At 43.2% G+C, this 17,305-nt stretch overlaps 1 protein-coding gene and 1 long non-coding RNA gene across 11 annotated transcripts in view; one reads left to right on the top strand and one right to left on the bottom strand.

Moving 5' to 3' along the window:
- Positions 1-3,539, bottom strand: part of LOC116093078 — an 8,583-nt gene extending 5,044 nt beyond the window's left edge. For both annotated transcript variants that reach the window (XR_004119621.1, XR_004119620.1), the window contains exon 1: positions 3,355-3,539. This is a non-coding gene — a long non-coding RNA (uncharacterized LOC116093078). The remainder of the gene's footprint in view (positions 1-3,354) is intronic.
- The window catches only part of Dclk2 (doublecortin like kinase 2), a 138,842-nt gene that overhangs the window by 97,321 nt on the left and 24,216 nt on the right, over positions 1-17,305 (top strand). For 5 of the 9 annotated variants that reach the window (XR_004119619.1, XM_031374254.1, XM_031374252.1 and 2 more), the window contains 4 exons: positions 1,562-1,656; positions 10,177-10,249; positions 11,062-11,170; positions 12,595-12,652. Coding sequence is in view for 7 of the 9 variants with exons in the window: in XM_031374254.1 (XP_031230114.1) it covers positions 1,562-1,656; positions 10,177-10,249; positions 11,062-11,170; positions 12,595-12,652 (335 nt within the window). In the remaining 2 variants the exon portion in view is untranslated. Of the gene's footprint in view, positions 1-1,561; positions 1,657-10,173; positions 10,250-11,061; positions 11,171-12,594; positions 12,653-17,305 lie in introns of all 9 variants that reach the window. The other 4 variants (XR_004119618.1, XM_031374253.1, XM_031374251.1 and 1 more) reach the window with 1 other exon arrangement.

Genomic DNA, 17,305 nt, shown 5'->3' with positions numbered 1-17,305 from the left:
AGAGAGAGAGAGAGAGAGAGAGAGAGAGAGAGAGAGAGAGAGAGAGGAAAATCTAGATAACCCAGTGATTTAGAGTAAGGAAAATTAAAAGTTCTAGCTGATCATATATGTTACTTGATCTACAGTTTCTGCCTCTACTTAGGAACTGATATTCAATTTTTTAAGATTTATTTATTATTATATCTAAGTACACTGTAGCTGTCTTCAGATGCATCAGAAGAGGGCTCAGATCTCATTATGGATTGTTGTGAGCCACCATGTGGTTGCTGGGAATTGAACTCAGGACCTCTGGAAGAGCAGTCAGTGCTCTTACCTGCTGAGCCATCTCTCCAGCCCTGATACTCAGTTTTTGAGTTGCCTGTGCAGGACCTCTACCTTTACATGTGTCCACTTAATTCAGATGATCTGAAGTAATGCTGACTGCCTGCTTATGTCTAAAATTAAAAGTGGATTTCATTTTGCTTTTCATAAAGATGAATGCCAGCTTTCATCTGCTTTGGGTAAAAGCTTTTGAGGATTACTTTTGAAGTCGGAGGAATTACAAGTACTTCTAAGAGGAGAGCAAACCACTAATCCCAGATATTAAGCACTGGCTTCATGAGGTCACTGCAGAAATAGATCTACATGATAGAATTGGGGATATATGTGAAGGGTACTAAGTTGGTTGACCAGTACCCTGAAGGCTAACCTGGGATTAACTCCCCTTATGAACAGGGTTAGCCACCATCTGCTTAGCATAGACTCCAGTTTAAGCTTTCAACCAAAGAAGCAAATAGAGGTGTTGTAGAAGTGGGTATATTGAAAACTACCAGCATTTGCTAAAGAACAGACAAATTAAACTATGAAGAAAAAGAGAAGATTAAAAATAACTAGCCTATATTTAAAAATTTGAATAATTATCTTTTAATGACATTCAGTCAAATAATAAATATTATAAGTGCTTTCATTTTCCATTAATAATATACCTAAAGGTTAAGGTTGTAGTTCAGTGGTGTAGCATGTGCTTAGCACATACAAGAGGCTTAGCTCAATTCTTAGCACCAAAAGTAGGATGTATGGAGGGAAGGCAGGCAGGTATATACACGTGCACTTGTGTATTTGGATTACAGTCTATAATTGATTTGGAAGAGCCATAAGCATTTCTCTGTGACTCCCATTAGTAAACACCAAGATGAAGATGCATACTAGCAGTCTGTAATGGCCGTCATCATAGACCATTGCAAACACAGTAGCCAGTCATTCATTTGTGTTTTCTGGAAGGAAGGCTGTGTGGACAGGGTCTCTCACTTACACCTGTAATTCCATGATTGTCTTCTATATTTGTTTATATCATCGTTGGGACACTATTATTGCAAATAATTCTAATTCCACCCTTTGTCTGACTTTGTCTTTACGTAATGGCAGTAAGATACATTGCTTTTGCTTTCTGCTGATTTGTCACCTGCTTTGGGCTCTGAATGAAGGAAAACTTCATCAGAGCCGTTTCCTGCATGTGCATAGTGTTTCCACCATCTGGTGGTTTGGAGTTCTCATGGCTGTTCCTCTGTTGTTTCCTGGTCAGTGAATGGGACCCCCAGCAGCCAGCTTTCCACTCCTAAGTCCACCAAGTCCTCCAGCTCCTCTCCAACCAGCCCCGGCAGTTTCAGAGGATTAAAGGTACGAAGGAGGAGATGGGGTGCATGTATGTGATTCTGTTATTTGTGTGGTCTGTTTGTGAGCTTGTAAAAGCTGCACTGGGTCCTGGCATCAAGTTATCTGGTCTTCTTAACTCTCTCCCTTGTGTTCAAATCCTGTGGGAATGCAGGGTTGTGAGAGGTTGAACGAAATGTGGTGAACATAAAGTATAGACTTTATTGAAGTCTAAAATGTCAATATAACATACCTACAGGAAGGTAGCACAAGAAAAGCATGTATGTTTTAGTGAGGAATGTAGCATAAATAGGCATTATTTACGGTGTTGAAAATATAAAGAACAGCAGCAAAATTAGTGGTTGGCTTAATAAGCTACTTAATAGGGAGAATATTAATACACAAGGCTGAAACTTACAAAATGTTAACAGGTTTCACTTGATTTAGTAAATCCTAGTGTTTTAAGTTGATAAAATGAGCCTGGTAAAACATCAGTAAATAATTAAACACTGAACATTTCCTTCGTTGACAGTCAGATTGTTTATATGGTAAAATGCATTGAAAGTACTAAAGTTTGTACAAAGCTGCACATATGTCAGTACATCGGCTTTCCTTCCTTAGTGGTGCAGATACGCTACTCTCAGGCATACAGTCTCTGCAAATGGCTGCTTAAATACCTCAAATAGGGTCCAAGAAGTTTTCTTTAAGGATGTCGAGGGATCTTTTTGACGATTATAATGAATAGCAAGGGCTGCTTACTACTTCTGTATGGACAAGGAATGAAAAGGCATCAAGCTTAGGATTCTTATACCTTGAAGGGGGTACATGGAGCTCTCAGCTTCCCAAAGCAGATAGCATTATCCACCTGAGTGTAAGCTCAGCTTGCCCTGCCCTGAGAAGGATATGAGAACAAGAGAGTAATACAGATTATCTTGGTTTGTGCTTGCCTGGTTATGTACCTTAGTTGAAACATGGGATGAGACTGATGGTAAATTCAGGGATAGGAGAATACATAACTTGTACCAACTACACATTACTAGACACATTTATTAGAAGAACTGGCTTAGATGTAGTGGCTCCAGCTTGTAATCTCAACAAGTAGGAAGCAGAGACAGGAAGATTCTGCAAGTTCAAGGCTAGTCTGATTTGCATGGTGAATTCTAGGCAATCTAGGGCTACATGCTTGCCTAGCATGTACAGTGCCCTGAGTTGATCCCTAGTATACTCCCGGGTATGGTAGCCAGTGCCTGCAATTCTAGCATTTAGTAGATGAGGTCAGGAGGATCAGAAGTTCAAGTATCAAGTTCAAGGCAAGCCTGGGCTATATGAAACTGACTTAAAACAACCCACCCATTAAAACAAAACAAAAAAAAACAAAAAAACTTTAGGCCATGAGGGACATTTTATACTCAAACCGTAACGTCTCAGTGTAAGAGGATGGTGTACATGGGCCTGTGGGAAAAGCTGTCTCGGTGGCCTGGGGAGTAGCTGGAATTTGAGAGCCGGGCCTGTGCTTCTAAGAGCTAGTCTTAACAGATGGCTCAAAACAGCCATGTCAGAGCAAAAGTTTATACACTGAATTATTAAAGTGCTGGCTAGCCACAGATCCCTGGTGGGCTGCTACTCCAAAATTGAGTCTCTAAGTATTAAAACTTGGCTCCCCTTTGTTTGGATTTGGGGAAGATGACTGTTCTGAAAAGTGTGATCACTTTTGGTGATAGTTACCTGAGGAGAAGCTGGTCAGACAGAAGTCTCCTTCACTGCAGGCTTCTGCTTTCCGGTCTTGGTACCACAGGACTTTGCAGTAAGTCAGTTCCTGAATGGTTGCAAGAGAGCTTAGTCTCCTGGTGTTCTTAGTTTTCTTTTATCCTTCTTTAGTTGTTAAAGAATTCCGCAAATTTCCCAACCAATCCCAGTTAAGCCTTGGCAACTAAGTCACAAAGCTTTGACTCAGAGATAGAGGTGGAATGGAACCCTAGGGTGCAGCCTCATGGACAGTCTCAGAGCTCCACTGAGAGAGCTCTTTCTCTCTGTTTGGAGGCAGATACAGGCACTGTGATTAGAAGCACAGACTCCAGTCAGACTGTCTGGGTTTGATGTTGGTGTGTCCCTCACTGGCTGTGTGACCTTGGGGAAGTCACATTGCCGTTTTCTGTGAAAAGAGGGTTCACAGGATGCATTGAAACACTGGTGGACAAAACACAGAGAAAGCACTCAGGACAGCTTCCATGTTCTTCCTGTAACCGTGGGGTCTCCAGGCTCAGTCTCACATGAAGGAAGTTGCACATGAAACACACAAGTGTGCAGTAGTGTGCAAAGAGGAAGGTAAGCACAAGAACTGTCAGACCGAAGGTTTCTCTGTGGAGCCCTGGCTGTCCTGGAACTCACTCTGTAGACCAGGCTGGCCTTGAACTCAGAAATCTGCCTGCCTCTGCCTCCCAAGTGCTGGCATTAAAGGCATGCGCCACCATTGCCTGGCCAAGCTTTTCTCTTATATCCCTGTTCCATGTACTTATAAATATTCTGACCAAGAGCCCTTGCTCCAGGAGAGTGAAAGTACTCAGATCTTAGGCATCCTGAGTACCATCCTCAGAGCCCAGGAAGCTGCAGGTCACAGTACCTGAGGGACAGCCTTGTCATAGATTTCAGGGCCCCCACCACAGGCCATATTCTCTGGGATGGAGTTGAGGGGTCAGAAAGTTTATTAGGAATTGCTGCTGAGGGAAGGGAGGAGCAGGTAGAAGGGCAGGGAGTGTCACACCTCTCTCCTTCCTCTGTCTCCACCCTCCCCTCTCTCTCTTGTCCTGTCCTTCCTCTATTTCCACTCCCCCCTCCTCTCTCTCTCTTGTCTCACTGACTTTCCTTCCCAAATTGCCCCTCCTCGCCCTTCTGTGCTTTTCAGATATCACAACACTTAACAGCTTAACAACAGTCAATACTTATCTCCCCACATATTCTTAGAAGTTAGTTGGATTTCAGGAGCAGGTTAATTGGGTGGTTCTGGCAGGATCTTTTATTGCTAGCTGGCAGGGTACACGACAGGGTTAGAGTTACCTGGGGCTTGGCGGGAATGGGGCATCCACTTCCAGGTGACTTCTTGTTTTGCTGACAGTTGGGTTGGAGGCGGGAGTCTAGGAAGCTGGAGGAAGAGGTTCCATAGAGTAACATATGAAAGGCAAAAGCAGCTACTAAGGGGCTGGCAACCTTAGTCTGCCGAGCTTCTTTCAGCCAGGGGAGCATGCACATTCTGTTAATGAGCCATAGAAGGTCACTGAAGGGCTCTCCTCAGCCCCATTTCTCTTTTGCCCTCTGAGTGCCAGGACACAGACAAAATATGGAATACTTCCAGGCTCCTTCTGTGCCCCACTTAATAAACTGTCTCCTCCCCTGCAATTGGCTGTGTATCTCTGTATGTATAATTCATTGTAAAGACTCCGATCTTTGTCTAGTAGAAGTTTGGAAGACCTTGTTCCTCCCTGCTGGGACTCTAGCACGGATGAACTTTTTTGTCCTGAAAAGGTGGCTGCTACCTTTTTAAGCGTGTGACAGAGGAAGGATGCCATGCAGCTGTTGTTTCTGGGACCTGGCTTTGGAAGCCAGATCGTCTATTACCATATTATCTTAGGTGTCGGAACAGGTCATCGGTTGAGCCTGGGAGGGGATGGCCCGCTCCTTTCTGTGCTAGCAGCAATTTTGCATTTTTGTCTTTTTGCCAGCCACCCAGAACCTTTGTTTTAGGCTGCCCTTCTTTTCCATCCGGATCTCCCCAAACTTTCTGTCCATCTTCCTGCTTGGCAGCCACCACTGTCTCTCTCCTCACCACTTTTACCACTCTCTCTCCCCTGATCTTTTTATCCTGTTCCCTGCTAACTGTTTTTTCTTCTACTCTTGGAATCCACCGCTGACATTGTTACCCGCCAGCCCCCTAGTCCTCACCTTCCCAGTTTTGACCTTGACCTCGGCCTGCAAGCTCTTTTCCTTGCCAGGGCATCTCCAAGTCCCTTGGATGTGGCTGGCAGCTTTCTTCTGCAGGATTACTTACTGTCCTTAAATCATAGCATTTGGGGCAGGGGAGCAGACAGGCAATAAAGAGTACTAAGTATGTCATGGACTGCCAGATAGATGAAGAGAACATTTCCGTGAACTTTAATTCATCATCTGTCCAAAGTGAAGACTTTTAAGGCAGCCGTAACCGAGGGCTTCAGACTCAGGGCACACGGTTTTAAATGCCTGAGTTCTGATGCAGAGGTGATGCCTGGGAGCTCTCCAAAGCCAGCATTCTTGTTGGTTGAAAGGAGGAAGAACAAAGTCCAAATGGAATGTCACCCAACATCTTGAGATTATAAACTGTCTGATGTGCTGACGTTTTATCTGACAGTGTCTCCTGGGTCCTGCTGGTGGTGAAAGCTTTCCCAGATTTGTGAGGTGTGGTGAAGGCGCTTTTGTGTCTAACCTGATTGGCAGAGCTAAAATGTAACTCTGACCTCCTGAACTTGGAACCTTCTTTTCAAAGCTGTGAGATGTAAATCCATAGTAGTTGCTGACCTTAGACATTTTTGCTTTTCCCTGGAGCTCTGGCTTTTCTGGTGAATTTAAAACTAAGTTAATAATGTTCAGAACTAGGGAGCCTGGTCACTCTGAGGCTCTTTTCATTTCCCCAGAAACACTGTGTGGTGACTCAATCTTTGAACATAATTGATTTTGTTAGACAGAAACAAAAACAAAGAGGCCGATTAAGTAGTTTTGAAGACTTCGGTGCCCTAGCAAAATAAATCATGACATTGAATACCAGATTCAATGTTTGTTCATGGTGGTTTCTCAGTTGGTTTGATGAGTTTGGGGACAGTTCAGCCCTTATCTGGGCTGCAACACATTAGGGTAGATTGGGGGGCAGTGATCCCCATGCAAATCAGTGTCTGTAAGTCAGAGCAACTGTAAGAACGTTATTTGAATATAACCAACATGTGTTCATATTTGTTGCCCCTTGCTTGAGAGCACTGGACACTAGAAGCTCTTCGTGGTAGTAGACTGAGGTTGCTGCAGTAGGCAACCGTGACACCTTGGATCCTAGAGGTGATGAAGCTCCTAGCATGTAGACATTCTAGACGAGAGGCTCTATGATACTGCCAGTCTCTTGCGCAGATCCAGTAAGGATCTTACCTGAAGGGATTACTCACAGGTGTGATGAAGTTCTAGCTGATTTTGACTACCACATTGTCTATGGAGGTGTGTTGCCCTAACGTTCAGCCTCTTGGGATGGTCCTTGGGGGTATGGAGTTAGAAGGTACAGATTCAACACCACAGTCCCCTGGAGTCAGGTGAGAAGCAGAAGCAGACTTGCTTATTGCAGGATTGGGGAGTGCCTTTATACCCTCCACCCATGCCCCCTTGGTCCATGACATCCCCCCCCTTGTTGTTGGCACCACCTGATTGGCTGGCCAGGTCATATGCTCTGTTGTCATTTGTCTCCTTGTGCTAGATCTTAAGGTTGTAAAATGTAGATGGAGCTGTTGAACATGTGTGTGCCATTATGGGCCGCTAGTCAGGCTATGACGACTCATTCCTCCTACAGAGGTGTGGGACTCAGGATCAGAGGGGCTCAGTCAGCCAATCTACAAGGCCAGCAAGCTAGCCACTGGCTTGAGTCCTGTTTACATACACAGTAGATTGCATTTATCACCATTAACCATGTCATTACAAATGTCAAATGACATGAGTAAGTGGGTAATCTTCTTGCCTGGGACAGGAGCATCTGCAAAGGAAATAATAGTGTGATATAGTCATTGTGGCTCTCCATGTGTTCCTCTTGGTCTGCTTGTCTGCAGGCCATAGGGAATGTGACGCCTTCTAATTTAACAATAGCGTTTCCTGTTCACCAGCAGTCTTTCTGGGGAACATGGTGAAAAGCCAGCTTTTATGGCCTTGGAGAGCCAAGCTTCATGGTGGGGGGAAGTTAAGTGAATGTGATCATAAACTGGGAGGTTAAAAGGCATAGTCTAGGGTAATCCTGGGTGATGTGACTTCCTCTTTCAGCCCTTCAGCATTTACTTCAGCCATCGGGCCCTGACCTGGAATGGGCAGGCTTCAAGGAGTGGCCTAACTATTCTCATGTGTCTCATAGAATTACCAGTCTTGGTCGGTAATGGCCAATGTTCTTCCCTTTTATATCCTTTTACTTCCTTTTCAACACCACCAGTGGTTGCTGTGGATTCAACCAAACAGTGAGGAAAGAAAGGGAAATCTATGTTATTACGTTTATTCCTCATTCTATATGACCTCAGTTCATCTGTGTTACAGTAAAATTATCCCTTCTAATGTTATTTTTGCATGCTTTTTAAAAGTGAAAGCCTTATTTTCAAGTAGAGGAATATATTGGATAAGTCACTCCTGTTAAGTCAATGCAGGGATTTTTGAAAAGCTTTGGCACTTAAAAAAAAATGTCAATTTGAGAGTTGAAAAATGGTTTCTGTCATTTGTTTGCTTAAAAAGCCACGACTCCTGCTGATTCACTGAGGCTTCTGTTGAATGCACATGGCCCTAACCTGGCTCTGAGCCCTCTCCCTCCATAGGGTGCCTCCGCCTCCTACACCCATGGCTTCCCCACTTGGCACTTTTTATTAGAGAACCGGCATCCAACACCTGTTCTTTTCCTGATTTCTGTCCATGCCTTTTGTCCCCCTGGAATCCCAGTACAAAGCGGGTTTATAATTATTCGGCTGCACAAGGAATGGGGATCAGGAAGGAAAGGACTTTTTACTCAGAATAAACACTGGGAGAGTTAGAAAGGCCCACAGGAACTCAGTGGGTAAACACTCTGAAGTGGTTGCTTGGAGGTAAGTGGGCCTGTTCCAGCCATTCCTCCTTAGGGAGCTCCTTAGAGAGTCCTGGAGTCAGTCAGAACATCCAGACCAAGAGAGGGGCTTAGAAGAATGTTAGCTGCTTCCAGGAAAGCTGGGCAAGCAGGAAGTGGGCCACAGGACCAAGTCCTAACATCTCAGAAGTCTAGGCCTGTGTCCTGGAATTCTAGGTGCTGTAGGCAGAGGATGTGCCACGCCCGACCCAGCCAGGTGGAGGCCGTCTCATTCTGGGCAATGAGATTTAGATCTGTGAACAGATCCCAGCCATTGTTACTCATTAGAATTTGGTGACCCAGCCCCCCTGGTCCATTTGTTCAGAGTCCTGGGGGTAATCAGTGGAATTCCTTTTATTAATCTTTGATATTTAACATTGCAGAAAAGTTTCATTCTTCTTATTGTTTATTCCTTTAACAGTTAGGCTGCTGGGAATGGGGGTGCATATTTGTAATCCCAGCATTCAGGAGTCTTGGTGGGTGTGAGGTGGTGGGATGGGTAGTGCTCATGCGTTCAAGATGAACATGAGCTATACAGCAAGAACCCTGTCACAAACAAAAAAACGGGGCTGATATTAGCTTTCATTGGATCTCTTATTTCTTTGGCGATTTTTGATGTAGGAAGGATTGTATTGGAGGAATCAACTTGGGGTGAATGATTGAACAAATTTAGAAATTGTGAGCTCCATGCTATGCACTTGGAGGGAAGGCAGTAATGACTGAGGTTGATCTGTGTTCCACAGGAGCCATTTTGCTCCATTGTCTGACAGGGCTGAACTCATGTAGGTGCTCTAGATTTCAAGCCACTTTGCCTTTTTAGAGAAGAAAGTTAGTCATAGGGAGTTTAAATAAATAACAAAGGAAATTATTTGAGTGAATATAAGTATAAAACTCACAAGAAAAAATGGTGGGAAATAACACTGGCTCTGAGGTGGAGACACACCATGGTCTGGATGCCTGGCTGAAGATTTGAGCTGATGTTGTTGATAAGAAAGACCCATGGGAGTTTTTTTTTGATCCCTTGATAGTAGTTTGTAAAGTGGGAGACTGGAGAAGTGAGAGAGGCCAGGTGAAGATGGAGGAGGATCTGACCACATGGTAGTCGTAAAAAGTTAATTACATTTTCTAAAAAACCTCCTTTTTAATCTCCTCTCTGAGTTTGCTTTTAGACATTACAACTTTTAGATGTTTTCTTGTACAGTGCTGCCAACTCTGGAGTGACTTTCAGACACTCCAAGTGCCAAGACATAAATAAAATATTAGCAACATTAAACACTGAGAATTTGATTGTTCACCAATTTTGTTTTGTTGTTTGGGAGTGAAATGATTGGACTAGGAGCCAGGGAGTTAGTCTAGAACTATTAGAATTCTCTGTGATCCCAGGACAACAGTTGCACTAATTTTGGTTTAACCATGATTTCATAAAGCATGCTCTATTTTATTAAAATCAAAAGTAACACAAAAAAGTACAGTACCAATTTTTGTGATGTTAAATCTAGATTGGAGACTGTATCTGTGAAATAAATTTATTAATATGTTACATTGTATAAATGGAAAGAAGATGAGAAAAAGTTCTCTATCATTTCCTTTATCCGTCATTTGACATTGTATAAACACTACCCATCCAATAAGGACTAGGGAGTTGATGGTTTATAAATGTCTCCCAATAAGTAATGGTTATTTTCTTCTTTTAGCAGATTTCTGCTCAGGGCAGATCTTCTTCCAATGTAAATGGTGGACCTGAACTTGACCGTTGCATGAGCCCTGAAGGTACTTCTCCATCTGGTCATTACTTTTATAAAGCAAACCATCCATCCAAGCCTGTTGGCCATCAGAATCCCATGTGTGCCACATTCTTCCTAAATAGAGATGTGACAATATCATCTGTTAGTCCAGTTAGCTTTAAGGAGGTGTTGAGAGTGGAGTCACTTCAGGGTATGTAGTGTCTCTGCCATATCATCTTGTGTTTCTGATGTTAGTCCTGCCTTCCTTTCTTTTGCTCTTACTGGTTATGTTCTTGAAATTCCTAGATATTTTTTGATTCTCTCAATTAGATGAATACAAATATATTCTGCTTTGTCTGGGATAACAAGACACACTGTGACGGTGGACTTGCCTTAACTCAAAGTCCATTGTGTCACTTTTTTGAGAAGGCTTTGTGCCAGGAATTAGCTTCAACAAAGTGCCTTACTTAGATAGAATTTTCTTTACTTGAAGCTAGGAGAGATCTCCCAAGTATTTCTCAGGTTGACTCTACCTCACGCCCCTCCTCTTCCTTGACAGGAGAATTTTGAAAAGCTCAGGTTAGATGTCACCTCTACCTGAAGATAATCATTTATTTTAACTGGCATTTCAAGATTTGTTGGGCTTATTGATTCTTGTGAGTTTCTGATTCTAACCAACAAGGTCAAATGGAACGTGGTGTTTCGGCATTCTACTTAGGAAATATGCTGAGGGATTTCCTTTAGTTTTGCTTAGACCTATAAATAATAGCATTGCATTTTGTTATTTTCCAAGTACGTTGGAATCAATAGGGAAATGCTGATGTTTCCTTCAGACTTTGCGTTTGTCCTTGGCTGCAGGTGTGAATGGAAACAGGTGCTCTGAGTCATTCACCCTTCTGGAGAAATACAGAATCGGGAAGGTCATCGGAGATGGCAACTTTGCAGTAGTTAAAGAATGTATGGACAGGTGAGTGGCTCACGATCTGTTCCCTACAGGTACGGGTCTCCCTCTGGAATTAGAAACGTCTCTTCCCCCTTTCCTCAGAGAATCTGCCCTTGGGACCAGCTCTTTGGCATGGCCATGAATGAGCCTTTTGGCAGAAAACAGTTATATACATAAAATTGTTTTGTATGTATGTGGTCTAGAGGACATATCTGGGCACACTGTGCTACTTCATTGAACCTTCGGAGCAGTGCCCTCTCTTACCCAGTGCTGAGCTGTAGGCCCATTGCTCTGGATGCAGGAGCCATGACTGTGAGATCAGAAGGAGCCATCTCTTTAAACAATAAGATAGTCATGATGGTTGCAAATAAAAGTCTTTTTGGAAAGGGGATATCATATGACATGTAAATAAAGAAAATATCTAATAAGAAATGAAATTCAAAAAAAGAAAATGAACATATTGACAAAAAAAAAAAAAGTCTTTGTGTGTATAGAACACTACCCTACCTCTTCAGAGTGGCTGGTTTTTATAGTTTGTGGAAGGTTTTCTAGAAGGTTTTGATAATTGCAGTTTATCCATTCTGTTGCATCTCCAGTGAGAGCTCACTGTCCTGTGTAAGAAACTCCTGTTCTTGAAGCCTTGCTACAGAACTCTGGCAAACAGATTGTTGACCAAGAAAACAGTGAGGCATCTAAAATGTAGCTTCTAAGGACCTGTTAGGATGTGGTTTACCATATGAGGGGAACAATTTAAGTACTGCTTTTCTAGACTGGGCCTCATCCCTTTGGCAGAAGCAGCCCCAGATGAGAGAACATGTTTTCTGAATACTTTCTAAGAAGACTCTGATGGTCTCTGCGGCACTGTTTGCATTTCAGGGTGTTTTTTGTTTTGTTTTGTTTTTTTGCCATTCAAATTCAACCATGCCAATATTGAGTAAAAATTAAATAGTATTAGATTAAGATTCTTGTGTCTAATAAGTGATTTCTTTAGTGCCAAGCAGGGTTTGTAGGGTGAAATAACATACACCAGATCTTGCTGAAGGTAACGGAGGAAGCCTAGGGCAAGGATTTAACTGTAAACTGGGGTGGCTAGAATTATTAGTGTAAGGAGACATCATGAATCAGGTTTTCTTCTTCCTGTTAATCGGATGAACTTTTCTTTTCCTTATTCTTTCTCCTTAGAGGCTGTCTTGAGGTTTAAGTAAAGAAAGAGTTTCTTTTCTTGGTTGCTACAACAGAACTTAAATACTTCAGTACAAGTTAATAATGTAAAAGAAGATTTAATTAGCCTGGCTCTTCTTTCCTCTTCTTTTTTTGGGAGTTCCTTCCTCCTGTGACCCCTTTTCACACTGTCTAAGCAACCAGAGGTATCTGTGCTGTACAGGGAATTAGAAAGGCAGGTTTATTCTGACTTGTAGCTTTCATGGTTTTCCTCTGGTTATTCCTAGGTCCACTGGAAAAGAGTTTGCATTGAAGATCATAGACAAAGCCAAGTGCTGTGGAAAGGTACAGTATATACCACTGCTAACAAAGAAAGAGGAGTGAACGGTGGGTTCTCTGTGAGGGACTCACAACTTTCGCTGCAGGGCAGAGACGGCAAGCAGCAAGAAACAAAAGCGATGGGTTTCCAGCCTGCTGTTCTCCAGCAGCTTTTACCTCTAAGATGCTAAATTAACCAATCTAGGTTATAGCTATAGAAAACATAGAACTCTTTTCTCTGGGAGATTCCTAGTCTCAAATCCAACAACATTTAAAGGCTAGAACTGAGGACCCTGAATTGTTAGTTAACCTACTCCATGCTAAGAGTTAGCCTTCTAGCTTCAGGGGGCTGGCAGAAAAGAAGGTTCCTGAACTGGAGACTAAAGACTACTGCTGATGGCAGTGCAGGTGACCTGCTTGCTCTGGCCCAGGTGATGCCCAGGGCTCCAGTTAGATAACATACACTCATGGGGTTTGTATAAGTCCCTGGGAGCCCCGAGCTTGAGCCACCTCCAGCCTTATGAGGGAGCTGCTTGAAAACCCACCCAGGCTTTTTGCTACAGGAAATGATCTGGCCTTGTTCCTGTGTTCTAAGGGTATTTACTACATAGATACCCCTGGGAGGGACACTTAGAGCAGTTGGCCAGTACAGAAACACAGTGAAGTGACTCCGATAGTTCAGTGACCCATTTCTGTCTGCCCTGCTCTCAAACTGGGGTGGAAGAGGTCAGCTGAGGACAGTTTGCTAGAGGGCAGTAAATGCTCATGGTGACCGCAGGCCTGTGGTGATCCCTCTGTGGCAACAGATCTGTTACAAGACAGGGCTGGGGAGTAGTATCTACCACCAGGGGGAGCTGCTGCCTGCACATGGCTACCATGCACCCAGGTCGATGCAAGTCTGAAGTAAGCCATAGGCTAAAGTGCACACTGGATTTTGAAGACAGACTATATAACTATATATGACTATATAGTAAATTTCTCAGTAATGCCTTCCCGTGTGACTATCTGATAAGTGTATTTTAGATAGATAATTAAGTTACATTTTAAATTAAATTTTCTGTTGTATTTTTCAATGTGACTATTAGAAACTTTAGAATTGCATATTTGAATTACATTGTAATCCTGTTGGAAAGTTACCAGAGTATATAAAATGTAACCCTGCCATTACTTCTTGCTGTGTGGCCCTGGACAAATGTTTCTTCATTTGTGTCTTCCTTTCTTCTTCTTCTGAATATTGGGATTGAGGAATGGGGAATGGGAAACACACACAGAGGCGCCAGTGTGAGCAGAAGAAACGGACACGCTTTACTGTCAGTGTTGTTAACATACCAGGGGCTTTGGAACTTAGAATTGTAGGGTGAGGCGACAGTGCTGACTTACATTGTGGAACTGCTAAAAAAAAAAAAAAAAAACCAACAACAACAACAAACTGATTTTTTAGTGGACATTAATGAAATTGTGTGGTCTTAACAGAGAATTTAAAATAGTGTAAGGATGTTTTAGAAAAAATCTTCTACCCAGGTGACATATTTGCCACCTACTATTTTCTCTTAGAGTTGTCAGCAAAGCAAAGGTGACAAGACAACTTTTTTCTGCATGTTTACTTTTTGTTTGATTTTATGTGGTTTTGTGTATTCTTTAAAACATTTTCATGGTCATTTTTGTCTCTCTGTGTATATATATATATTATCTATATATGTTGAATGTTGTGTGTGTACATGTATGTGTGTATACACATGCCAAGGACAGTTGCCTCTGTCAGTCTTCCATCATTCAGGACCCAGTGATTAAGCACAGGTCTTAGGTTGGGCAGCGGGCATTCTTACCCACTGAGCCATCCCTTGCTGGCCCTCTTTGCTTATGTTCCTAATGATATTGATGATTGTCAAATTTAATAACATTTTCTCTATATGCAGTTGTTAGTCTTTCCATCTTTGAGGTGATCTAAGCACAATGTGTCAAGGTATAAGGAGCCATGTTCTGTATGACTCTCACATGCTCTTTAAAATATTAAGGATAATGGTTAGGATGTAAGCAGCTATATTCAGAGTTAAAGATGATTGTATGAAAGAATTTAATCCAATATGGTGATTGCCTAGACACATGGGGATATTTGGATTTGTGTCTGTTACTGAATTTGTTTTTATTTTTGCAGTTCACAATCTTTTGCTTCTCTACATTTTTATATTTTGCATATTTGACCAGCAAAATTTCATATCAACACTATATAAAATTATAATTTAAAAGCTTGATGTTATAAGTAAGTTGATTTTTTTTCTACTGTGAAGTTATATTTTCAGATAAAATGGCTTAATTTGCTTACAAAGTTTTAGCGGATCATCGAGCCATTATTATGGGGTGTGTTACTTACCTCTGCTTTGTGGGTTTTATATAAAAAGTTAATATGTTGGAAATAAGCACCAGCTTGGGAATGTAGGGGGTTTGTACAGTCATGACTTAGAACATTTGGACCAGCTGTACAGAGAGGCAGCAGAGACTTGAGCTGAAAGGCTTCCTGCAGATCAACAGAGGGGAGGGTGACCTGAATTTGGCTACAACCCATGCTCTGCTAATCTGGTGTGTGCCTCTGTGCTTCAGCTTGTTCGTTCTTCATGTGATAGGAATCTGGGAACATATTTCATCCACTCTTACCTTCTGTTTTCTTCTAATGTACACAAACACTGTTAGATTAAAGTACTCACCTGGATTTTAATGTGTGTTGTGTAAGACACAATGCTGGGAGTAGGTAACTTACTACAGGAATTGATACCAATTCTTCCAAGTATGATCAGAGCTCAGGAAAAGCAGTTGGTACCCAGTGAGGATTCCGTGGAGCAAAAACCATTTGAGAATGGCAGATATGGCTCAGTGGATAAAAAGTGCTCCCCATGCAGCCTGGGGCCCTAAGTTCAAATGCCCGGAACCTGTGTAAAAGCAGGTCATGTTGTTTCTGTATCTGTAATCCCGGTGTTCTTAAAGGGAGATGGGAGCAGCCAGGAGATCTCTGGACGGCCATGGGCCAGCTAGCCTGGCATACACAGCAGAAAACAGCTAAGGGTCTTTTTTCTCAAACAGGGTGAAGATAGTGACTCCTGAGGTTGTTCTCTGTCCTCTTCATGAGTACACACATACACACACACACACACACATACACACACACACACACACACACACACTCACTCAGAGTGGGGGAGGGAGGGAGACAGAGGGAGAGGGACAGAGCGAGAGGGAGAGGAAGGGAGAGAGAGGAAGAGGGAGGGAGAGAGAGAGAGAGGGAGAGAGAAGGAGAGAGAAGGAGGAAGAAGGAGAGAGAGGGAAGGGGAGGGAGAGGGGGAAGGAGAAGGAGAGAGAAGGAGGGAGAGGGAGAGAGAGAGAGGGAAAGAGGGGAAGAGACAGGGAGAGGGAGAGAGAGTGAGGGAGAGGAAGAGAAAGAGAGGAAGGGAGAGGGGGACAGAGAGGGAGAGGGAGTGCTATACATACTCATATACAGAAGAAATATTTGAGCTGGTCCTTGAACTGTGGCAGGATTTTGGTAGGAAACAAACCTGCCAGGCGGGCAGAGCAGAGTGAGCAAAGGCCCAGACGTTGCTCTGTCTTGTGGCCACATTCTCAGAGGTTGATGAGGAGGCTGTGGTATTGGGTCAGGATTCTTTCTGTTCTGTTCTGTTCTCATTCTAAATGAATATTGACTGACTCTCCACAGTAAAGAAATCCCCAACTGTCCTTTTCACCTTATAAGTTTGTATTCATGATGTGCATGTTATAGGCCCACACAGGACACAAACCCAAAAGTATATTGTGCTAGTTTTAAGCTGTTGGAGTAAATGGCCACACAGTTTAAATCAACAGAAATTATCCTCTCACAGTTCTGGCTTTGGACATTGGGGATCTACAATTGCCCTGGGAGTCCTATGGAGAGGGTGCTTCTGGCTCTGAGCACACTTCCAGGTGATTGGCAGCCTTAGGATACAGCCACAGTTTCTTCTGGGTTTGTGTTGCTGCTCTTACGTCCCTGTGAATTCTCCTGCCTTCTCTCTAGAAGGTAGCTGTGGTTCATTTGGGTTAGCATGTTACTAGAGGGCTGGCTGTCTCTGTATTGCTCAGTGCCCTTTTCCTAATAAGGTAATATTTATAAAGTCTGGGGGCCAGGACTTGATGCATTTGGGTGACTATGATTTAATTCCACTGCATGGGGTTATATCAGAAACCACACAGAGTGATCTGAACACACTGTCCTGCTTGCTGTCTCATCCTCAGTGGTGTAGCTGCCAGCTGGGAAACCACTAGTGGGCGATGTGCAGGGTGTGTGTGTGTGTGTGTGTGTGTGTGTGTGTGTGTGTGCGCGCGCACTCACATTTGTAACTGTGCTCTTTGCTGGAAAGTGAAGCACATGCCTCTAGGACTTAGGTACTCCAGAGCAGACCACCAACAGACAACAGTAGGAGGAGGGCTATGAGTTTTCTAAGTGTGGGAGAATGGATGGTGGCAGCCCAGAAGAAAGTCATCCATCTCAGCCTTTGATGGAGCAGGGAGGCTCTTCATGGTAGAGTCACTTGAGCTGGCCTCAAATGGTATTCACACTCTGTACATAGTGAGTTTGAAAAAATGTATTCTGAAGCCCCACGACTCCCAGGGGAGCCGCAGGGCGGCAGGGACACAATCCTCTCAGCTTCCAAGTGA

The sequence above is a fragment of the Mastomys coucha genome, unplaced genomic scaffold, assembly GCF_008632895.1.
Source record: "Mastomys coucha isolate ucsf_1 unplaced genomic scaffold, UCSF_Mcou_1 pScaffold16, whole genome shotgun sequence".
Taxonomy (NCBI): Eukaryota; Metazoa; Chordata; class Mammalia; order Rodentia; family Muridae; genus Mastomys; species Mastomys coucha.
This window is presented reverse-complemented; position numbering and strand designations above follow the sequence as displayed.